Below are 24689 nucleotides of genomic sequence, written 5' to 3' on the forward strand. Positions count from 1 at the left end.
AATTGAATTGTGCCACGCGATGAGGTATAGGTTTGTCTCTGCCTGGTTTAGGTTAGATGAGAATCATATGTTGTAAGATTTGCTGTAGAAGTTACCAATCAACTAGATATCATCTTGTTGGAATCTCTCAGAAACCATGACATCCTGTTTATAACCTACCAGACTTGCATCAACAATCACCAAACAAAATACGTACTTCTAAATTAAATAACACAACTACTAAAAACTTGACTCCAATAAAACTAGTGAGTAAATAAATAAATACTTCTAATCTTGATTTATTTTACAAACAAGGATAAATTCAGGTGTCGCCATCCCAAAGTTCCTCGACCGATTTGTATGGCCCGGTTGGATGAACAAACACTTCCCCAGCAAAGCCTCTCCGCTGAGGAATCTGCAGAATTTGATCCATTTCTTCCTTGGTGAGTTCCCAATCAAATATTTGGAGGTTTTGTTTCATCCTTTCCTTGTTGAAGCTCTTCGCAACAAAGCTTGCTCCTTGCTGATATATCCATCGCAAAGCAACCTGTTTACAGCATTAACATGATTGGATAAATGTCCGTGCTAGTGAATCATGTATTGTGTGTAAATCTGAGAAATGAAAAGACAAATCCTATATATATCTATAGACATTTTAATGTTCTTTATATTCACCTCTAAAAATTTCATTTTTAGTAAATGTGATGAGAATTGGGGACCTGTGCCACGGACTTGCTTTTTGAGGCAGCAATATCCTTGAGCACTGGATTCTCCATGACTGCATTGTTGCCCCAAAGACCACCATAAGATGCAAGAGGAGACCAGGCACATATACGAATCCCTCTGTCTTTTGCAAATGGCACCAATTTTCTCTGCTGCCAACCAACATTCATCTCCACCTGAAAAACTTTTAATCTCATTCTATCAGCCATATCCATTCCAATATAGTAGCTGATCAACCCTTTATATTTATGTAAAATGCCCTTATTGGTTATAGGTTGGGGTTCAATTCTCCTACCGTGTAATTAAAAAAATTCTGAAGGTATAGCAACGCACCCCTCTGATGTAGATGAGATGAACCGTTTCCTCTAACCTTCTATATAATCTAGTCGGGTTACTTGGTGAAAGTAGAGGTGTTCTGATTTTGTGTCCCTTAGTATAGTCGAGGAGTAGGAGCAGTTGTAGAATCTATCGTGTCTTTTAGTATAGCTTGGGAATACAGTAAGCGTATAATTTATCGTGTCAAAAAAAAAATTTAAGAAGTTATTGCAAAGCTATCCTTTTTTGGTAGAACATATTATAAAGATTTTCTAAAATGAAAAAGAAACAAAGACATTAGAGCACAGGGTGGGTTCAATTACCTTTTTTAGCTATGAAACATAATATTCAAGAGGGTTTTAAAAGAAAGTAAAAAAAAAAAAGAAGAGAAGTTCTAGGCTTGATACTACGACCACTATCAAATCACTGAATTGTTTCCAATACTCAATTTAGCTGGTAAACTACGAAAATTTCGAGTTCAGACTCTCAAAACTACGAAAATTCTTTCTTTTTTTTTTTTCAATAAAAGAAAGAAATGTTACCTGATTAACTGCTGGAGGGATGGTAGCAATTTCTAGGAGTTTACAGATTTTCTCACAAGTGAAGTTGCTCAGACCGATGGACTTTGTCAAACCTAATTTGGTGCATCCTTCCATGGCCTGCCACGTTCCATGGATATCAAAAGGGAGAATTTCATCTTTGGCGAAATTGAACTTCTCAGCACCGTGCTTTACCCTTACTGGCCAGTGAACCAAATAAAGATCCAAATACTCCAGCCCCAACTTCCTACCGAAGTAGAGTTATTCCAAACTAGAGTGAATCAATAATGTATTAGAAAAACAAATTCTCAGTGAACAAATTGAAGAAACAATAATGATATCAAGGAAAAAAAATTGAAGAAACAAGCTTATTCCATGGTACTGTCCAATGGCGAAGTCAGGACCTTTGTTTAGGGGATGCAATAATTTTAGTTTCAACTCACAATACATGATTTGTGAGTTTTTGTGACAACTTAAGTATTTGTCACCACTTTAATAGACATGCACCAGTTTCTTCAATATTGCAAAACTTATATAAAAAAAAATTACTAAATTGATACAGCTTGTGATTTATGATGTGCAACAGTTATCATATCATGTCCTCAAAAGTATGTATAAGGTTACAAGATATACATTCACACACACATACAGAGGAAAATTTAATGTAAGCATATTTTAGGAAAATAGTATGTTAGATTTATTTTTCTAATAAAGTTAACTAATTTTTCTTAAATTGTGTAAAAATAAAAATAAGATTATCAAAGTGGAATGGATGGAGTACTATTACATTAAAACTGCACGAGTTTACACTAATTGTCTTAAAAATTACATCAATTAGACCGAACATTGCTGGAGAGACCCCATTACGGATAGTGCCATCTACCTGTTGAGAGATTTCATTAATGCCGAGTAGCAAATAATAGTGGTGCAATGTGCATCCTCGTTTGCAGTCAAGTAACAAATATGGTTGGTTGAGACTGATCCATCCTATTCACTTCACCACAAAATTCCATAATTAATTAGTATGTTTGACTTGAAAAATTACTTGGCTTTTATCCTAACCTACTACACAACGTATTATTTGTAGAGGTGATGACATCTATATCAAAGACGGGTTGCTGTAGTAGTTGTTGACCGATAATAGTATCCCAATTTGGGGAGAAACAGAAGGGGGAAAAATGATGGGACAGCAAGATAGATATACATAGGAAAATCTGGACTGATGCAAGGAATTAATCAGGCAGGACAAGCCAAGGGTCATGGCCAATATATAATAAAGAACATGTAAAATATTTATATGCACGCACACATCTATGCATGAGTATACCTATTTAGGAAGTATCAAATTTAACCAAAAAATGAAGAAAGATGAACGTTCAAATTGTAATAAATGAGGAAAGTACCCAAGAGTTTGTTTGAGGGCAGGCAGAACAAGGTCATGATCAGCATCAGTACACCAAAGTTTAGAAGTGATGAACAATTCATCCCTGCTCTTAATTAATCCAATCTCTAGTGCTTTAGCCACAGCTCTACCAAGGGCCTCCTCTGTGCCATAGCATGCTGCTGTATCGAAATGCCTGTATCCAATCTCCATTGCATCAATAAAAGTTGTTACTAATTGCTCTAATGGTGGCAAAGGATGTGCGGCACATCCTAAGCCCGCCACTGCCATTTTGTGGCCCGAATTTAATACTGCTATTTCAGGGATTTTTTGTTCAACTTTTTCCATTGTCTCAGGCATGATTTTACCAATGGAAATCAATGGAGAAAGATGCAAGAAGTTTATACAAGAAGTTTCTACCTAGTCAATTATCTTATCTCATCTCCACTTGATGAAAAAGTAGTGTTCGAAAGTGGGGTTGCTGCGGACTAGTGATTGGTGTTAATAAAAGGTCTCTCGTACATCATCGATAGCATACATGTCATGAATTGTTGATTCATACTTATCTTGATAAATTGTGATTGGCACCCATCGGGCAAAGAAAGAAAGAAATCCAACCACCACGAAATTGGCAAATGATACTTTTGACATTTTGGAAAAGTCCAAGAACGAGGGGGAATTAATGAAGGACCACTAGCAAACGTATACTACTAGTCTCCTACTTCCATTTGTTTTGCTTCGAGCCTGGAAATCAATTGCGAATCAATTACTACCATGTTTTAGCTTCGAGACAAGTAAATAAGAATCAATGGCAGTTGATATCATGGAGAATTGTGCGAAACTATCAGCATCAATAACATTTACAAGTGACAATAATTCATCCCTGCTCTTAATTAATCCAATCTCCAATGCTTTAGCCACAGCTTTGCCAAAAGCTTCCTCGGTGCCATAACATGCTGCTGTATCAAACTGCCTGTACCCAATTTCCATTGCATCATTAAAAGTTGATACTAATTGGTCGAAAGGATGCGCGGCACATCCTAAGCCCACCACTGGCATTTTGTGGCCTGAGTTTAACACTACTGTTTCTGGGATGCCTCGTTCAACTTTTTCCATTGTTTCTGACATAATTGTCTAATGAAAGCTAATGGAGAAAAAAGCAAGAAGTTACAGAAGAAATTTCTGTCAAAAGGCAGTTATCTTCAATTGATGAAAAGAGGGGTGTGGAGAAGTGGGGTTCCTGAAGGTTTCTTATATATAGATAGTATAGTAACATCATAAATTCATTCGTACTCACCTTCATTGATTGTGATTGGCACTCACTGGGCAAATAAGGAAAGAAAATCAACAACCAAATAGTTTTTTTTTTTGGTCAAATGGCAACATCTACTTTACTTCTACTTGGAGAAAAGGGTAACAATAAGAAGGAAATAAAGGACAATATCAATTACGTAAAAAAAAGAAAAAAAAAGGACCGCTACGAATTAAAAAAAAAGTATACTACTAGTACTAGTCCTTTTTTTTTGAGTCAACAACCTGTGTTTTGAAACTTGGATCGGACTGATCGGTTCAATCGGTTGAATCGAGAATCGGGTAGGCATCCAATCCGAGTTGTCTTAAAAAATTGTCAAACAAAAATTCAGTCAAATTCGATCAAAAACCAGGTTTGACCGGAAACCAGAAGAACAGCTTGGAACCGGGTTTTTTCTATCTTTTCTTTTTTTTTTATCTTTTTTGTTTTCCTTTTTTGATTCTTTCTTTTAACTACTCTCACAATCTCTTTACATATCCTACCATAAATCTCTCTCAAACAACTCCAATGGAAGATCTAAGTTAAAAAATTATAGATCATAAAAAAAAAGAAAGTAAAAAAATTCTCCTAGAAATATTTTATCAATTTTATGATTTGACCCCTAGAGTACTAGAACCCTATTATTACATCAAGAAACATTTTAGAACGTATAGCTACAGCCCTAAATTCTTGTATTACCTTTCAAATAAACCCTCCAATTTGGTTCTAAACTTGTTGAATATATATTAAATTGTAAATTGCATAAATTGCTACTTAATTATATTATCTTATTTGTATTTTCTTGTAAAGTATCTTAGAAACATCAAGCATACATTTAACCTACATTTCTTAGTATTAATATGTTTTTAGAAAATTTACATAATATATTAATTTTTAAAATTAAATATATTTATGACATCATGATGACATCATTCGATTCTTGGATGGATTCGACTGCTTCTTGGATGGGTTCAATCCTAATTGGAGGAAACTCTTGGATGGGTTCAATCCTAGTCGGTCACGACTCATCGCACAGCTCCCTCTCTGATCATGACCTCCAACCGGACACGATCAGAGGAAACTCTGATTGTGACCCTCTAGTTGCAACCAAAAACGTGAGGGAAGTTCTAGGGGGAGGGGAAGAGGGGAGGGAAGGAAGGGGATGGGAGGGGGGAGGAAAAGGGAGAAGAAGGCAGAAAAAAGAAAGAGTAGAAAGAGGCAGAGAGATGAGAGAGAAGGAGAGAGAAGGTGATGATGGCAGTAGTAAGTAGTGATGGCGGTGTGCGATGGGTGATGGCGGGTGAAAGAAAAAAAAAGGATATAAACATTTTATTGATTTATATTTTTAGGTCTCTTTGAGATTGTGTATGTTTTGGAGTTATTTTTGAAGTGTTACTGTGACGACCCCACTTCTCCCAAGGGCGAACCCGAGGGTATTAGCGGGCCGCCTGCCTAACTCGCGCCAGGACTCGAAACTTAAAGCAATAAAACTAGATAAACCGAAAGAGCACTATATACACAATATATACAATCCCAAAAGTGTTCTAATCATCCCATTACATCCTTATGAATATAACCAAAACCAAAGAGTAGACCCTAAGGAGGGTCCTTATACAAACCACCAAAACTAAAACAAACATTCTAATTGTCCAACTATTACATGCAAATCTAACTATACTAGTGTATGTGCCAAAAGTCCCTGCGTCGGTGCCTGCTAAGGAAAATAAAAGAAAAGGGGTAAGTTATATGCTTAATAAATAAACAGGGGCAAAAGCGTAAATCTCACATATTAACAATTACACAGTAAGAGTAAAGCAAAAGCAGAAAAATAACATCACATAATAAGGATACGGGTAGCTCCAAAGCCAATTCATATGCCATGTATGATCTCCTGCAGACACTCCGTCGACCACAAATAATGGTCCGTAGAACTCCACTTGTTCTCCCACCGTACACCTTATCACCCTCTCTGGCCAGACACCTCACAAACTTGCTCGAGCGAACGAAATTGAGCTTGGTTCACAAGCTCGGGTCACAAATTTGGTCCACATACTCGGTGAACCGGATTCACAAACTTGGTGACCTCAATCCAGGTTGGACTGATTTCGACCAAGCCCTAACCGGCTCGAATAGTCCATCTAGGTATTGAGATCGGGTCCCAAACTCACAAACTTCACAAAATTATTCAAAAGTCACCCCGAACCACAAGCTCAAGAGTTTTAGTTCCAAAATTGCTCATATACACAGGTCATGTACAAATATGTGCGCAAGTTAGGGTTTAGGTCGAGTGCGATAAAGTACACCCTCGCCTAGGTATCCTCTTCATAGATATCGAAACACATAAGCAATTAACACACAAGAGCGGTCTGAATACTTACCTAACGAACAAAAGAGCAAAAGTACGAAATTCGTGCCGCGAGGAGTAGCTAGTAGGCCCCATCGGCTCCACCTAGGTCACCAAAGTCTGAAATAGAAGATTGTGTTACAATATATCACAAACGGCTACTAACATATTTAAAACAAGCAAAACGGCAAAATCGGCACATACGAGTGCGGAAACGGCATACGGAATCGGAAATGGTAACCTAATCGCTTTGCCGTCAAAACTGTTTTGAATACAATCGAAGCTACGAATGTCGGATCAAGGTACATGAGGTACCGTTGTGAAGCTAAGAGGAAGGGCTACAATTTTCATGAAGACACCTAAGTCCGGATCTGAACAGGTATAGGTCGAAAGTATGGAAAATCGTTCCAGAAATTCGCACTTTAGAGTGACGGACAGGGTATGTTTGCTAGACCATAACTCCCAGCTCACAAATCTAAATCAGGAAATTATAAAGGTATTAGAAAGCTGAGACATAAGGTTAAAACTTTGATGTTTTGGCCAAGACCTGAATCCACTCAGAACAGAACGAAAATTGAGTGCCAAATTACCCATCAGAACTGTCCAGATTCAAAGGCAGTTCTGACGATCAATCTTGTTTTGGTCATAACGGGAGCTACGGAACTCGGATTTCGACGCACTTTATACCATTTCGAAGCTAAAACCAAGATCTACATTTCTTATGAAGGAGTCAACACCCATATCATACATTATCAAAACAGAAAAAAACACAGTCAGAAGCTAACTCAAAGCGCAACAGAATCTGATGTTCAAAAGAGGCCTGAGTGTTTTATCTATAACTCAGGATACACTAATCCGTTTGATCTGAAATTTTACAGGTATATTCAGAACTTAAGAGGCTACAACTTTCATGTTTTGAGGAGCTTCTGAATCGGTACGTAACATCAAGAAAAATGAAGCCAAAGTTCGTATGCTGAACTGCCCTAGTTTTCCAGATTTGCCGGTTTTGCGCGCCGCAACCGTACAGTCCGTTCTATGATTCTTATACCAACTTTTCTAACCAATTTGATACCCAACAACCATACGTATATCAGCCTATTAGTGGTCTGAAATTCTCTCCTTATTTTACCACAAAATTACCAAACACTAACCAAAATCCCTATCCTCACTTCATTCGCACTAATGAGCTTGATCTAACATCCAACTAACCAAACCCCAACTCATTAGGCATTAGCCAAGCTAAACTAACCTAATGAAGTCTAGGGTTTCATGAACCAAATCTGATTTTACCAAAATCTAACCATACAAGAACAATCAATACACCACAAATTCCATCTACAAATCAATTTCTCAATCAAAGCAACTAAGGAAAACATTAAAGCAAGAAGCTTTAATTTTTTTCCTTTTGACCGAATTTCCAACAGCAACAAAACACTAAAATTAACCATGAAACTTCAATATAAACATCAAATCCACCATACAAATCCATAATCACAACAAAATACATCAATTCCATAGCTTAAAGATTAAAAACCCCAAAATTTATCTTTCAAAGAAGATGGCATACCTTCAAATGAGTTTGGTAGATGATCAAACTTCAACAATCAAGCTCCTAAGTTGTTCCCTCAAGCTTCAAAGGCAAGATGAAAGGCTAGAAGATGAAGAACTTGAAGAATTTCTTTCCTCTCTTTGCTCTCTCAATCTCGGCTCTCCTCTCTCTCTTTCTCTCCAAGTCTTGTCTTGTTTGTCTTGTGATTATCTTATAATCCTAAGGTAATAAATAGTCAAAGACAATAGGAGATATTTTTAGGCTAACCAATCACATAAAAATGCTTTATTTGCCTTTTAAACCCTTGCACTTCAACCTAGCTTTTATTCTACTCTTGCCGTCAAACATTTGATAATATTTCAATTAACTCCATAGGTCATAACTTAATCTAGTCTAAAATATGTAATCACGCTTAATTACTTCACTAATCACTTTCCTATCTTAATCACCTATACTTAAACATACTTTTTTCATAATAAAAACAATCAAACAACAACTTTTATAACTTTGGCAAAATTAGGTTTTTTAAACCCCACTTAAGCTTTCTAATAAATTGTAATACTAGAGGTTTGTTAATCTAGAGTTTGCTAACAATTTCAAAATTGCTAAACCTTTGTAAACTAAAACGAATCCTATATTTACTTATGACAAAACACACACTAGAACACCGAATATAAATTATAGCTCGAACCTACGAATAATAATACATAAACTAGGGTTTTCAATCTTAACCGAGATTAGGGTTTTCTCCTTAGCCCTAAAACCCTAATTTCACCACACCGAATAATGAATAACCCTAATATCAACTTACGAACTGACTGGAGCCTCACAATTACTGTACACTTCATCTACAAAAATAGTTTTTGAGAACTGCTTTAATCCGTACACACAAGTTTCCAAATAGCCTTAGGATTTGGGCTAAGCATTTGAAAGTGTTATATGTTTTATGCACATGTTCTGGCAATTTATAGAAGTATAGGTGATTTGATTTTGTGTATTTTATGCAAGCATGCTAACATTGTATGAAAAGAGTTTGCCTATAAGAAAAGACTGTAAATCACAATATTATTAAGTAATAGGTAGAAATATAAAAATCCCTAAAATAAAAAAGATGGGTCATCCTTTAGTTTGATTTTGTCGTCTAAGTTATATGTGGATTAGTATAAGATTTTCAATATAAAAAAGTTAAGATATGGGACATATGAATTGCCTAGTGTCGAACATGAATGGTGGACATCATACAAAATGGAGTAAGAATCACTTGAACTATTGAAACCAACCATTTTTTCTGTTATTAATAAGCTTGAGCTTGCGCAGAAACGTCATTTGTATTCCATATTTTATGTATCCATACAGAAATTTAAAAAGTTGTGGCAAAACTATCCTTTTTTTGGCAGAACATATTATAAAGGTTTTCACAAATGAAAAAGAAAGAAAGACAGAAACAAAGACGTTAGAGTATATAGTGGGTTCAATTGCCCTTTCTAGCTCTGAAACCTAATATTCAAGAGGGTTATAAAAGAAAGAAAATGAAGAAGGGTATGTTAAAGGCGTGATATGTGATACTAAGACCAAATTGTTTCCAAGCAATCGCAGAGTAAGGACCCAAGGTTAGGGGACAATTACTACGATTAAGGTAAAAGTTTTGGTTGAAAAACTTTAATAACCAGTGTGACAGTTGTGTGAATTTTGTTAAAACTATATAGTATTTTACAACAATAACAACTAGATAACAATTTTTTGTATAGGAGACAGCAAAATTTTTTACGATTATTTTATGTACCAAAAGTTTTGAAATTCCCTTTTTAATTAGTAGTACTTGGCTTCATTAATTTCAAACATGCCATCATCTATAAACTAGGTAATAATTGTAGACTTCAAGAACTTCAGGAGGTAAAGTAAAGGAACATAGGAAATTTTGGAAATTTTAATGGGTACGTGCAATTAAAGAGTAAGAATGAAAATTTAAAATTTTCATAAGCAATTTTGAAAATTCTTCAAAAATTGCCTACCCTCACTTGAAGAATTTCATCTTCGGCGAGACTGAACATCTGAGCACCGTGTTTTAGCCTCACCGGCCAGTGAATCAGATAAAGATCTAAATACTCTAGCCCCAACTTCCTACAAAAGTAGAATTATAAGTAAGTTTTGTAAGTCAATAAAGTATCACAGAAAAAAAAAAAAACTCTTGGTGAATAAATTGAAGCAACAATAATTTTTCCTTGTATTTCAGTGCATTGTCAGTGGGAGGAATGCAATTGAGTTTTGATTAGAGTGGCAAATTCATAGTCATGAGGTAACTTTTGGTTAATCAGCTTCAATAGCACTAGAAGACACATCCATTTATAATGCGAAAGTCGTCAACTTAATACGTGCTTTAGTAGCAACAAACTAACATTACATCCGCAGCCCCACCAGGATGTAGTCTTTAGGTTCTTAGAAGTGGTATTAAAGATATGAGTTGAAAAATTGAAAGTGCATTTCTTAACTTGTTTGATTAATTGCTGCTTTGACTTTTGTCTTTTTTAGTTAAATTTTATTTATTTATTTTTTAATATTCCAACCCTTTTCATTTTCTGATTTAGTACATTTTGGAGACTAGGGAAAGAGATAGGTGCACGCACCTTAAAAAGTTAATTAGTTGGCTTTCTACGTTAAGGTATACTTTGAAGTTAATTAGTTAGCTTTCTACGTTAGAAGTTAGAAAGTGCTCATGTTTGTCATGCAAGTAACTTTGCACCTTAACGCCTGAATTTGAGAAAATGAGAAAAAAATAGAATTAGGTCTTTTGTTTGGATTGCTATTTTTTGGAGTTTTTGTATAAAAAAAAAATACTGTAACGATTTGATGTATGTGAAATAAAAAAAAAAAGAGATTGAAAAGTGTGATCACGAAAAATGTTAAAATTTTTCTTTGAAAAATTACACTTTAAAGAGTTGAATGGCCTTTTCAGATTTTTTTTTAAAAAAAAGTTTAATGACCAAACCATGCAATTTAAAATACTCAGTGATCTTTTGTGCTATTTACTCTCTACATAATCATTTTATTTCTTTTTCCTGTTGATTATTTATTTGTTTTTAAATCTTTATAAAAAGAAATATTAAACAATCCGACAATTGACAACTGATAATCAAACCTACTATGGTGTTTTGGTAAAAGATAAGTCACTACGATGTTGGGTTCGGCTGCTTCCCTATTTGATTTGAGAATACCCCAACAGGATTGGAATAATGTTGATCATCATGGTAGAGTTGAAGTTCACATTGTCCAGAAATTCAGACGTCGCCATCCCAAAGTTCCTCTAAGGATTTGTATGGCCCTGTTGGATCAACAAGCGCTTCCGTTCCAGGGGCTCTACGCTGAGGAATCTGCAGAATTTGATCCATTTCTTCCTTGGTGAGTTCCCAATCAAATACTTGGAGGTTCTGTTTCATCCTTTCCTTGCTGAAGCTCTTCACAATGACGCTTGCTCCTTGCTGATATACCCATCTCAATGCCACCTGCGTTTGGATTGGTAATTTTTTTAAAAACAAGAAGATTTTCATATAAAATGCTGCAATAATATACAAATAAAAATAACCACAAAACACTAAAAACAACCTCAAAAACAATCTAAAAAACAATAAAAGTTTTTCGCCTATATTGTTACAGTAAAATATTTTAAAAACACCCTCAAAAACTGTTAATCCAAACGCAAATTATAATTGTTTAATCACTGTCTGCGTGCGTGCGTGCGTCCGTGTGTGTGTGTGTGTGTGTTTTTCAATTTTCTTGAAAGCTATATGCACTACAAAAAAATTTTAAGTTCGAATATGTCATAATAATTCAGGACCTGTGCCACGGTCTTGTTTCTTGAGTCAGCAATATTTTTGATGATTGGATTCTCCATGACTGCATTGCTACCCCAAGAAGTACCATAACCTCCAAGAGGAGACCAAGCGATTATGTGAATTCCTTTCTCTTTGGCAAATGGTACCAATTTTCGCTGCTGCCAACCAACATTCATCTCCACCTGAAAATTTTTCATTCGAAAATTCTATCATGCATTCCACTATAGTGGCCAATGTTGGCGAGGTTAATTTCAAAGAAAGTAAAAGAGAAAAAGTCTCAAACGGGCTGCTTGCTAATTCCACTATCAAATTACATGTCTATTGTCCCCAAACCCCAGTTAACTGGTAAACTATGAAATTTCTGGTTTTACTCTCAAGATTTGCAGTTTACCTAGAACCCCATTTACCCAATTCCAAAAAAAAAAAGAGAGAGAGAGAAATCACCTGATTAACTGCTGGAAGGATGGTAGCACTTTCTTGGAGTTTGGAGATTTTTTCACAGGTGAAGTTGCTCAAACCTATAGACTTTGTCAAGCCCAATTTGCTGCATTCTTCCATGGCCTTCCACGTTCCATGCATGTCAAAAGGGAGAATTGCATCTATGGTGAAATTAAACACCTCAGTACCCTGCTTTAGCCTCAGAGGCCAGTGAATCAAATAAAGATCCAAATACTCTAGCCCCAACTTCCTAGCAAAGAAGAATTATGACAAGAAAGAGTAAGTCAATCATGTATCAGAAAATAAATAATTTCTTGGTGGATGAATCAAAGAAACAAATAATTTCTCCTGATCATATTCCATGCCATTGTCAGTGAGAACAATGAAAATGATCAATTTTTTTTTCTTTGAATGCAAGGCTCTTATAGTCAAGTGATTTTGATTTTAGTGACAGGTACGGGCCATATGAACAGTACTCAAAATATCACATCTGAGTTTTAGTGTCGTACAGGGGTGTTCATGTTCATTTAAAATCCTTTCCAAAAGAGTTCAACAGTTCAGTAATGGTCGCTAGTGTATCCCAAATTCATGAAACTACTAAAAATTTGCAATAGATTAAGTACCTTAATTTCTAGTGATTGTCTGATTAAATAGTCAAGATGATGCGATAATACAAGGGTTAATTGCACTTTACACATTCAACTATACTCCAATTTTTACTTTGGTCATTCAACTTTAGAGTACAACACTTTAATCCCTAAAATAGAAAATTTGTATACATGATACATGATGGCGGTGATATCAAGAAGACTTTGAGATATTTCATATCACCACAAAAATCCATAATTTTTTTTTGACAGAACAAAAATTCATAATTAGTATGATTAGCTTGAAAAATCAATTGGCTTCATCCCCATCCTTATTCCCCCCCCCCCCCTTCCTCTCCAAACATTCCTCTCGACCAAACGTTGTACTTCTATCCATCCATGGAAAGTGATAATCTCTATTTCAGATACTCTTAATGGAGTTACAACCAATGAAAAAGTCCAAATTTGGGGAAAAACAATGTCGGAAAACTATGTGCTACTCCCAAAAGAATCAAAGAGTTAAATATAAAAATACCTGTTCTAATCAAGAACCAGGCAGGTCTTCTTCAGTCATAAGACTCATGACCAAGGCACCAGAAATTTCATGGTATAGAATATATTTACATGCTCATATCTATGCATGAATATCCTTATTCAGGTATTAGATAAGGGAAAAAATTAGAAGAATTAGGTAAAAAAAAAGGAGATTCATATGGTGATGAGGAAAGTACCCAAGAGTTTGTTTGAGGGCGGGCAGAACAAGGTCATGATCAGCATCAGTACACCAAAGTTTAGAAGTGATGAACAATTCATCCCTGCTCTTAATTAATCCAATCTCTAGTGCTTTAGCCACAGCTTTACCAAGGGCCTCCTCTGTGCCATATAATGTTGCTGTATCAAAATGCCTATACCCAATCTCCATGGCATCAAAAAATATTGATACTAGTTGTTCTGATGGTGGCAAAGGCTGAGCTGCACATCCTAACCCCACCAATGGCATTTTGTGGCCTGTATTTAACACTATTTCTGGGATTGTTTCTCCAGCTTTTTCCATGGTCTCTGATGTAATTGTCCTAATGGAGAAAATGCAAGAAGTTAATATGAGGCAGTTATCTCGTCTCAAATTGATGAAAAGAAAGAGGGGTGTGAGAGATGGGGTTGTAGTATAGCGGTTGTGTTTATCCAGCAGGCCTTTTATGTTGAATAGTATGATTTAGCATATGTTGAATAGTGAATTCCTTGTCTTCGCCTTCACGCACCGTGATTGGCACAAAAAACGAAAAATATCCAAGGCGGGTTAGCGGAGTTGGTTAGGAAAGGCTTCTTAAAGTCTATTTGGGTGTGCCCGGCCTATGACTCAATCCTCGCTTGATGCATGGACAGAGGTTCCAACCACAGTTATCAAATCCGACTCGAATCGATAGTCAAATCGGTCAATTCGATGAACTGATCGTAATAGGATAAGTTGAATTGCTAATTAAACTAGTTATGTAACAAATTTATTGACTAGTCAGCGATCTGATGGTTTAATCGATGAATCAAAAAAAAAAATAGCCGGTTAAATCGTTGGTTAAATCATTAAGTTAAAAATTTTATTATTTTTATAATTTGAAATATATTTTTATGTCATATATTATAACTATTGTATAACTTGCAGTTGAACCGCTCGCAGTTGAATCGGTGACCTCTTCAGATTGAGATTTTAGTCGGATTTAATTTAATAACTATGATTCCAACCTCTAGGCTCTTTCATGTAGTCCAATTGCACTCCTCCTCCCTCCCATAATATAAGGGTACGATAGATATTGACATTTTGCCCAAGAAAAAAGTCGAAGAAGGAAAGAAATTCAATCACGGAACCACCACATAGTTGGAAAATGAAGTTTTGTTCTGGAAAGGGCCAACAGAAAAGAACGTCACGGACCACTATAAATTAGAAAACCTATATTACATCGCCACTACAACCATTTGTTTTGCTTTTTGATAATCCAATTTAACACCGAAACTTGATGGTTTCAAATCTCAACATACCTAAACATGTTTGATAATAAAAAATATATTTAAATTAATTAAGTGGCAATGAATGTTTTAAACAAAACTTATTGCAAAAGGTAAGTGATAAGTTATTCATTTATCACTTAATATATTATATAATCAAATGTATCAGATTTAATATTTAATAATTCCGTTACTTAATGAATTTAGACTTCAGATTTCAGATTTTAGACCGATGAAATGCATGCTAAACACAACGTCTTGAATTATGGACGCAAAATAGTCATTAAGCAGAAGCAGTTGCAGTGGGGTAGAGTTGAAAAATATTCGTCAAACAGCTTTTCTTGGTTGGAGTGTGATGGGGAAGTTTAAGCCACTTTGGGCTGGAAATTGGAATATGCCACCATTTTTCCTAACCTACCTTTGTTTTTCAAAAGCATGATGGTGGTGGTAGGAAAACAGCAGGTAGGTCAAACAGGTTCGGGTGGTGCAAATAGAATCCAATGCTCTGGAATAATTACTGGGCTGTATTTTTTTATATATATAAAAATTATGGTTTTTATTTATGAGATCTGTAATGACAGGAAATATATCATTAAACATGTCACACAAATAAATCTAAATGATCTACTGCTGGTGGATCTATTTCCTTTAGGTTATTAAAACTAGCCTAATCTGAGTTCACGTGATTGTATTATACTGTTGTGTATAGCTGTCAAACAAAACCATTTAATTAAATTTATCCATACCCGTTCATGAATAGATGGATATGGGCATTTTAAACTTTTGCATATGAGTATAAATGGGTTACCCAATAATACCAATTTATTAAATAAGTATTATTATATAACCCATCAAGTCCAATTAACCCATTTAGAATTATCTTCTCCCAAACCTCCTCTCTTCCCCCAGCTTTTTTTTTTTTTTCAAATTTTTCATTTTGTCATGATGTTAATTACTTTTGTTTCATTATTATTATTATTTGTTGGTATTATCTTATCATTTTATTTTCTTTTAGTTTGTTAACTTGCTCATTTTTCAGCATTACCAATTTATGACAAGTTTTAGCCTCTTTTCTTACTTTTTCAAAATGAAATTTTAAATTTACAGACAAAAAAAATGCTAGAGGTTCAAAATTTTTTGATTAAGTTTTTATGTTAATTTTTATAGTACTTAGTTCAACTTTATTGTTTAATTATTAAATAGTATGTAATTTTGCGACATAGAGTACGGATGAAAAAACAATTGATAATTAGGTTTATTGCGCATTATAAGTAAATATTTAAAATTAATGATGGGTGCAAATAATGGTATAAATTAATAACTTAGTTTGCAAAAATGAATTTAAATGAATTTAAAAAAAAATTAAAATAAATGGGTTATAAATAGATAATTGAGTTACCCAATTCATTTTTTGACTTATCTATTTATACCCATTTAATTAAATGAGTATTAATGGGTTGATTCACTTATACCCATTGCCCATTTTACCAAACTCAAACCCGCCCAAATCACCCATTTCAACACCTCAGTGTAGTGTCCAACTGTTAGTCATATTTTGTGACAAGTTGCTGACAAATTCATATAATTAATCATATTATTTTATTCCCATTTGATTTTATGTCCTTATATCTTTATAAAACTTATAATCAATCCGACAATTTAAAGCAAGTCATTACGATGTTGGGTTGGGTTGCTTCTCTCTTTAATTTGAAGATACCATAACCGGATTGGAATTTGCTGCCCTCTTCGGGGTGGCGACATCTGAATTTATCTTATCTATTTTTCTAGGCAATGTGAACTTTAACTCTACCATGATGATCAACTCCGAATATGTTAAAATCTGAATCTATTAAATTTAAGTACTGAATTAAGTTATCAAACAGGACTGTGACTTGGATGGTTTAAGGGGAGAGTGCGTGAGAGACCTCGAATTTGACTTTTCCTGCTTACACTAAAAAAAAGACTGGAATTTGCAACAACTCTTCATTCATATAAACAATTATACTATTGGTAACAAAATCCATTCAACTTACAAGGAAAACGATGGGTTGGATATAGGTCTGTCAACGACCCGGACCGGGATCGAATCCGTGAAATTTTTTGCGGGTACGGGTAGGGATTTAATTCCGTTATCCGGACATGGATCCGGATCCGTTTTATCAAACAAAAAAAATATGTCGGATACAGAATATAGTATTCCGGCCCGTATTAGACCCAGATCCAGATAAAAATGGATTAATAATTTAAAAAATATATATATTTATCAATATAATTAGATTAGGGTGATGTATTTGAGTAAAGTCAATTTGATTTCTTTTCTTATTTTGTTTTTTTTTGTATTAGTTAAAAATTAGTTTACAAATATATTTTTTTCTCATTTTTTATTAGAAATTGTAAGTTTTTGATAATTTTTTTCGGGGTAGACCCGACCCGGATCCGAGACCCGTCGGATTTGGATCCGGAACATAGAGTAGAAGACCCGTCGGATAAACGGCTCGGATCCGAGTCCGATATGATATGTCGGATTCGGGTCAAGAATAATAAATGTCAGCCCGAATCCGATCCGTTGACAGGCCTAATTGGATAAAAGGTCCTGAGTTCGAAACCCCTCACCTATATTATAAAAAAAAAAAAAATCCATTCGATTTATCAATGAAAACTAAGGACTAAGGAAAATCCACATTTAATTAGTAATAAAACTATCATAGCTTGCATTTTGTAAAGCATACAACTTGTCCACTTTAGGCTTTTAGGAAAAGGCCCATACGAAAAGTACTGTTACTTAACGCAAATGGACCTAGGCTCCAAGCAATGTTGATTGATTGCTGCCAAGTGCCAGCCCACATTCATCTCTACCGAGTTCAAAGTAGTCTCTCAGTTCAAAAAATTTGTCCGTCTTGGTGTCTCGTTTGGTATGATTCAGTTTTGGGTTTATCCTAGTTTAGTCTGCTTTATTCTTATGATTTTGAGGAGCCCTTGAGTCTATGGAGACCTTACTTCATCTCAAAGACCGATACAATCAATATCTTGCTACTTGTACAAATCAATTGGCCCTGCCGAACTGGGCCATTCAAACTAGATAAAATCAGACATGCTCATTGGGATCATACTCAGTAAACAAGCTTATTAGGATCATAGAATTAAAGTACTTTAATCGACAAAACTTCATTTTGGGTCATTCAAAATGTGAACGAGCCAAACCCAAAAAGAAAAAAAAAAAAAATCATTTCTACCTTTGATTTCTGATGAGCATTTGGGCATTTTGCCCAAACCCATGCTTCTCTAAGTTGTTTCCTTGGGTCATGATAAATAAATGGTTTTTCAACCCAGACCAAAACATTAAATAAAATTAATTTTACCTTTATTGCTGAAAAAAAACTATACGTAGCTTTTTTTTTTTTATATTTTAACCTTTCCACCCTTCTCTTGATCATTGGACCGACTCTAGTGGTTAACTTTTTATAATTAATCTCACTTTCAACATATCTCAGTTCTTCGCATTATTTCAAATCTCTCTACTCATATTCATATTAAAACAACAGATAAAATTAGTAACCAATCTATTTTTTACAATGATGTAATTCTAGAACAAAATACAATAAAACTTTGGATATATAACTAATGAATTTATGAAAGGTAATTTTCTATTTTATGAACTAAGGTCAAAAGATAAGAAGTGGGTCTAGACTCTGATTGCTTGCAAAAGATAAGAAGAATCCTTTATTTTTTTTAAAAAAAAAAAGAATAAAAAACGAAACTGAATGAAAATGATAAAATTCCACGGAAGGTTACATCTAGTATTTTTCACTTTAGAATAATGAGAAGGAAAAGAAGAGAATAAAGAACATCAAGTTGGTGAGACTCAAACTTTCAGAGACTGGGAACGAGGAAACATGACCTTTGACTATGGGAAATGAAAATTAAATCATTGAAGTACGATAAAATTCAGAAAGATTGAAAAAAAAAACGATAAACGAGAATACTATAGCCCTTAATCACCAGCCTTTGATCTGGTGGCCACCACCAATGCATTAAATCTTGATGGGGTGAGAGACAAGGGTTCAAACTTTATCTCCCATTAATTTGCCACATTAAAATGGCTCTGCTTTAAAAAATTTAGGCGGGTACGCAGTGCATCCATCTGGTTCGTTGGTGGTTCAATCCGCTCCGAGTTATCCTTAAACCTCTTCAGGTGCTCCCCCTCCCCTACTGTAGGATGATCTATCGTATTGTAAAAAAAAAAAAAAAAAAAAAAAAGGAGAATATTATAGCCCTCCATCCCAAAGTTTTGCTACTAATTTATACGGCCTGTTTGGATGGATGAATAACCATCTGCAATGCTGACGAATCTGCTGATTTTTATCCACTTCTTGATTGGTGATCAGTTCCAAGTCAAAAGTTTGGAGGTTTTGTGTCATTCTCTCCTTGTTGAAGCTCTTAGCAAGAAGATTGGTTCCTTTCTGATATATACACCTAAGAGCAACCTAGGATATGTAGGCCATTTTAAACTTAACGGAACTGCTAAAATTGAAGAAACAGTGAGAGAATAGGGTGCTGAATTTGAAAGAATTGAAAGCTTAAGAGCTAAAATAAAATTTGACAAAAAGTAATGAGCTTCAATTGAACCTGTGGCATCACCTGTGATTTTTCCATTATGTATATAATTGGTTGGAAAAGTCATATGGTCATATGAGCATATCCAACTTAATTTCTTCAAGGAAAATTGTTGATACCAATGAATATTATGGGATAATATTTTGACACAAACATAGGGGTTCCAGAGATTTGCCATTATCTTCCCCAGTTGGATGAAAAGGTTATCTCATTGAATGAGTCAATGACTTCGATTTTTTTTTCTTTTTCCGTCTTTTCTTTTAATTTTATGTTGCTTGAACAAAATGTAGACACAGCTACATATTTGAATTCAGTCTGTATTCGTTTTATTCTGTTTTTAACTATTGAATAAGAGTAAAAAACCTAGATAAATATCTTCTAAATCTACTTTTACAGAATCCTAATAATTTATAGCTCTGCACTAATTAAATATAACTCATAATAGAATACTTGAACCTTGTGCATGTTTATGTCATGCTTCATACTTAATAATAGAGAATAAGAGGCGAGGTAGATTGCAATTCCGGTGCACAATGAATTGAAAATGATAGATGCAGGTCTTTAGTATGTGAAAAAGCAATTGAAAGATCATTTTGCAAAACAGATAAATTTTATGGTACTAAGACAATTAAAAATTACTATCTTCTAATGCAATGAAAAGCCCAAATTAATCTTTAACCTTGCGTCTTGTTGAATTACATAGTTTGTAAGAAACTCTTTGGATCATCATATGCTTCTCAAATCAATTGGTTCTGTTTGGATTAGTTGTTTTTGGAGGTATTTTTCAAAAATTTTACTATAGTTGTGTATATGAAAAACTTTTAATGTAGATGGTTTTTGGATTGTTTTTAGAGATATTTTTAAAATATATTTTTGAGTATTTTTATAATTTACAATTTTTTTGGGATTTTTTAAAAAAATTTTACACGGCCCACCACTATCCCCTCCCTTTTCCTCCCTCTCTCTCCTTTCTCTTCCTCTCCTCCACCCCTCTATTTCCTCCCCTTCCTCCTCCTCCCTCTTTCCTCTCCCTTTTCTCTTCTCCCCCTCCCCTCCTTCCCCCCAACCCCAAACTCCTCTCCTGCTCGCGGGTTGTGACTGCAACTTTAGCCACCACTCTAACCACGACCGTCTTGGTCGCGGCTTCTGGTCGCAATCAGATTTGATTGTGACTAGGAAGGTTGCGGTCAGTTGAGGGGAAAGGGAAAGAAGAAAGGAGGAAGGAGAAGGAGAGATAAGAGGAGGAAAAAATGAGGAGAAGGAGGAGAGAGGGAGGAAAGATGGGCGGAGAGAGAGAGGAGAGAGAAGAGAGGATCGTGGGTGTGGGGGTGGTGACGGTAAGGTGGTAGCCGTGGTGGTGGAGAGTGATGGGTAATTGTGTATTTTTTTTTGTATATTTGGAGTTGTTTTTGATATATTGTATGGATATGGTATTTTTGGAGTTGTTTTTATTTGTGTATTATTGTAGCGTTGTAGATGAAAAATTTATTTTTAAAAAAAAATTTGAATCCAAACAGAGCGATTAATGACTACTTATACACATCATTTTGTCTAAGGTCCTATTTAATTGATAGGAACGTTGATCAGGTGATCAATTACTAGTTGTCGATGTCATTTTACGTTACATAAATATATTGGCATGATCTTTTTCTTGTGTATAATAAGAGGTAGACAATTTCGAATCGATGAAATGCTCCCCCTCCACCCTTAGTTCAATAAGCTTTTCAACTTCAAAATTTTATTCTGGTTTTTACTTGGTCCACCTTAATTTTCACTTGGACATATACTTGCGAAGAAATTCCAATCAGCATCCTTTTCCCAGATGATACCAAGAAGCCATTTGCCTCAACGCTCTACGCCAGGGCCATTGCGTGATAATCGAATGCATTTTTAGGGCATCATAAATCTAATCAATTACGCTGTTTTGTGTGGCGTGAACAAACAAACTGTTAAGACAATTACAAAGCCTCCATCAACAAAAGTATCAACATCCACAACAAATACAACTGTAGATTATATAAATTAATTAAGCATGATCATGATAAACTACTAATCTTCGTCTGTATTGGTTGACAGAAATGAAGTTATTATACTTTAACAAATTTAATATATATATATTCTTTTAAAAAAATAAGAAATCTTTCTTCTACATTCTCAATAATACCCACAAAAGCTCATTGGTTGTTAGAGTTATTGGTGAGTGTAAAGTTTAGGTTAAGAATATATATTTTTTTTTTAAACACTCCCTCTCCCCCTTAAACCCTTTCCAAATTTAACTGAGCATTGCAGTCAATTCGGTCAATTTGTATAAACCACAAAATTAGATTGCATTAAAGAAAACACACGTAAAATGAAAAATATAAAGGACAAAAAAACAATCATTAAATTTTCCCAGCTGGTAAGGTCAAATAATATATTCTTAGCCTGCAATGTCTCTATCATATCATGCTTTGCTGTTGAAAGATGAAATCGGCAAGATTTACCGTGATCCCAAACCACAAGAAATTATTTTGCTGGCAAAAGCTTTGGCTTTATCGACAGTACGTACAAGGAGTTTGGAGGTGGTAAATTCATGGTATTAAAAAGGGCTTTCCATCCATGGAATCGTATCAGAAAATTTGAAGAGGTAGCATTAATCAAAAATGGCTTCAAAGGAGATAGTAATTAATTCAGTCCTAGTCTTGAGGGTCATCACTCTTTTGGCGCTGGCTGCCTCAGTTGTGCTTTTGGTTCTTAACAATTGCAAGCTCAGTGATGGCGCTAAAATATTCTTTGCTGATCTCCATGCTTACTGGTAAGACTGCATAATTTCGAGAATTCTTAATAAAGTTCTAAATTTAGCTTATTTTAATCCAATTGTAATTTTGAAAAACAAATCCTACTTTGACAATGGCTAACTGCAGGGCCGGGTCTCACTCCTGTTCAAGAACTAATTAAAAGTTTTCAAATTGTTTAAGATTTCTTCTTTTCATAGATTTCGTTGGTTGATAATTGGTTTGAGAGATCATAAACCACAAAATTACACGATCTCAGGACTCTGATTTCTTTTTTTCTTTAACTTAGAATGGCAGAGTTCTAATATTTTGAGCATGCAAACAGCAATATATTTGTGCAAATCAAACCTAGCCAGTAAATCCTGCATTTAAAAAAAAAAAAAATCGTCAAACAGCTGATAGAGTTAATTATCTTAGTCCAGCTTAATCATATAAAGTCTCATTAATTCTGGAAATAAATTCATTATAACAGGTATGCTGTGGCTGTGGCAGGCGTCGGCTTCATCTACACACTCATTCAGCTTCCCTTTGCAGTATATCACGTTAGCACAGAGAAGAGGTGGATTCGCAACGGCTGTCTGCCGGAGTTTGATTTCTACGGCGATAAGGTTCTCTCATACACTTCCATAATAACTGCCATCAGTACCTCTTCAATAGTTCAAATAATAGAAAATGAAGCCAATTCAATGCAGTTATGGTCGCGGGAATTATTACGCTGCTACCTAGCATTAATATGTTTACATTAAGGTTTGCATGAGGAAGCTAGGATTCTGGGCAATTATTTCTGGGATCATTACATGGTTGATTTTTTTGCTGCCTCAGACGAGACAAATTTTATCTGGTAAAAGAAAGAAAAAGAAAATATGTCGTAGAATGAAAAAAAAGAAGAAGACATTATCAGAGTATGTCTGAAGAACATTGTATATTTGCACCGAATACTGAAAGCTGCACATTATCTACTGCAAATAAACCCCCAAAGACAACCACATGCTTAACGATAAAAAAATGTTATTCATTATCTTAATTTTGAGTAAACTATTTGTAGAATGGTGCTTTATCAAACTTCAAATTATTTAGACCAGTAGTTATTTCCAAGAAAGATTGTTGGCCGTTTCTAGAAATGATTCTTTTTCTTGAAATCTGCAGGTCATCAGCTTCCTTTTGGCAAGTGGAGTTGGAGTGGGATTTGGTGTTACCTTCGAGCTTAAAAGATACTTCGATGTAGTTTCTGTTGTTGCTGTAGCGTTAGGTGCCAATGCCGCAGAGGTAGATGAAGAGAGATCAAAAGCATCCCATTTCCTTGATAGGGAGAACATTGCCACTGGTATTCTACTTGTAGGATTTGTTACTATGGCCATAACCTCGATTCTCACATCAATCATGAAGTCAGCAAGTACTAAAGGAGGAGGAGGATTTTTTCGATGAGAAATATTGGTCTGTAGGGGAACTGTTGGAAGAAATTATCAAATTTGTCTGCGAATTTTTGAATCAATTGGGAGAAATTTTGTCTGAATAATGGATGATGATGTTCTAGCCTGTGAATACAGAATATTAGTTTATGCTTTGCAATGCTAGTACAGGCCAACTGGACCAGTAATACTCATGCACTCAAAGCATTTCGATTTTGGATATCATCTGCATCATCAAGAAATTGCCTGTCTATTACCATTATAGCTTGGAGGCCTTTTGACCATGCTGCTTTTGCAAAGCCGAATTCTCCCTCACACCTTGATACGTGCTCCTTTTGTCCTATAATTTGAGTCATATTTTGAAAATTCAAATTTTGAGAGAACATGTAATCATTATGTATTTTTGGACATATTTATAATATGCTAATGCTCCCACATTTAAATTCTATGATAGTGTATTGATGTGTAGAGGGACTAACTTTTAAATGCTAAAAATGGAAAGGTAATAAAAGTTTGTATTGACTTTTAAAAATGACTCTTGTTTTAGGACAAATAAAAAGTGAAAATAGATATTAACAAGATTGGTTAGGAAAACAAGATTATGTTAAGTCTGTAGTACGATAGTTCATTCTATACGTTGGATATTTGTTTACTTTCATATATAAAAAAAGGCTATCAAAAAATTTGCTAGGGTTCTAAAATCATTACAAATTTCAAAATGTTGCATTAACCCTTTTTTTTAAGTAGGAAGTTTAGAACTAGGGTCTCCTATTTATAATTATTTCCACCGTATCACCCAACCAAACCCTCCCGATGTGATGCCAAATTACCGCTTATTGTTTTGTCATTGTCATTTTTTATTATAGCCTCAAATTGGCCAAACGATAGCCAAGTAGCCAACCTACTATGCGCAAGATT

The 24689-nt window shown here is 34.8% G+C and overlaps 3 protein-coding genes and 1 long non-coding RNA gene across 5 annotated transcripts; 1 reads left to right on the plus strand and 3 right to left on the minus strand.

Annotated features, from left to right (window-relative positions):
• Positions 1-78: 78 nt before the first annotated feature.
• Positions 79-4097, minus strand: LOC113739786 (protein REDOX 2-like). The gene is made up of 4 exons (XM_072045853.1): positions 2960-4097; positions 1560-1803; positions 699-878; positions 79-526 (listed from the first exon to the last, which is right to left on the minus strand). The coding sequence occupies exons 1-4, from the start codon at positions 3295-3297 to the stop codon at positions 302-304; spliced, it is 987 nt and encodes a 328-aa protein (XP_071901954.1). The 5' UTR covers positions 3298-4097; the 3' UTR covers positions 79-301.
• Positions 4098-5717: 1620 nt separating this feature from the next.
• On the minus strand, positions 5718-9971 carry LOC140005223 (uncharacterized). Its single transcript, XR_011812975.1, has 3 exons — positions 8140-9971; positions 6607-6692; positions 5718-5942 (listed from the first exon to the last, which is right to left on the minus strand). It is a non-coding gene; the product is annotated as an uncharacterized lncRNA (long non-coding RNA).
• A 1297-nt stretch (positions 9972-11268) lies between these two features.
• LOC113739790 (protein REDOX 2-like) lies at positions 11269-14341 on the minus strand. The gene is made up of 4 exons (XM_027267129.2): positions 13708-14341; positions 12396-12639; positions 11954-12133; positions 11269-11621 (listed from the first exon to the last, which is right to left on the minus strand). The coding sequence occupies exons 1-4, from the start codon at positions 14028-14030 to the stop codon at positions 11397-11399; spliced, it is 972 nt and encodes a 323-aa protein (XP_027122930.1). The 5' UTR covers positions 14031-14341; the 3' UTR covers positions 11269-11396.
• A 7875-nt stretch (positions 14342-22216) lies between these two features.
• Positions 22217-24217, plus strand: LOC113738885 (CASP-like protein 4D1). Of its 2 annotated transcripts, none has more exons than XM_027266159.2 (3): positions 22217-22382; positions 22835-22970; positions 23509-24217. In XM_027266159.2, the coding sequence occupies exons 1-3, from the start codon at positions 22231-22233 to the stop codon at positions 23785-23787; spliced, it is 567 nt and encodes a 188-aa protein (XP_027121960.1). In that variant the 5' UTR covers positions 22217-22230; the 3' UTR covers positions 23788-24217. The 2 variants fall into 2 exon arrangements, with proteins under 2 accessions (XP_027121960.1, XP_071901153.1); XM_072045052.1 differs by having other exon boundaries at positions 22855-22970.
• The last annotated feature ends 472 nt before the right edge of the window (positions 24218-24689 follow it).

This window comes from Coffea arabica, chromosome 4c (genome assembly GCF_036785885.1).
Source record: "Coffea arabica cultivar ET-39 chromosome 4c, Coffea Arabica ET-39 HiFi, whole genome shotgun sequence".
Lineage (NCBI taxonomy): Eukaryota > Viridiplantae > Streptophyta > Magnoliopsida > Gentianales > Rubiaceae > Coffea > Coffea arabica.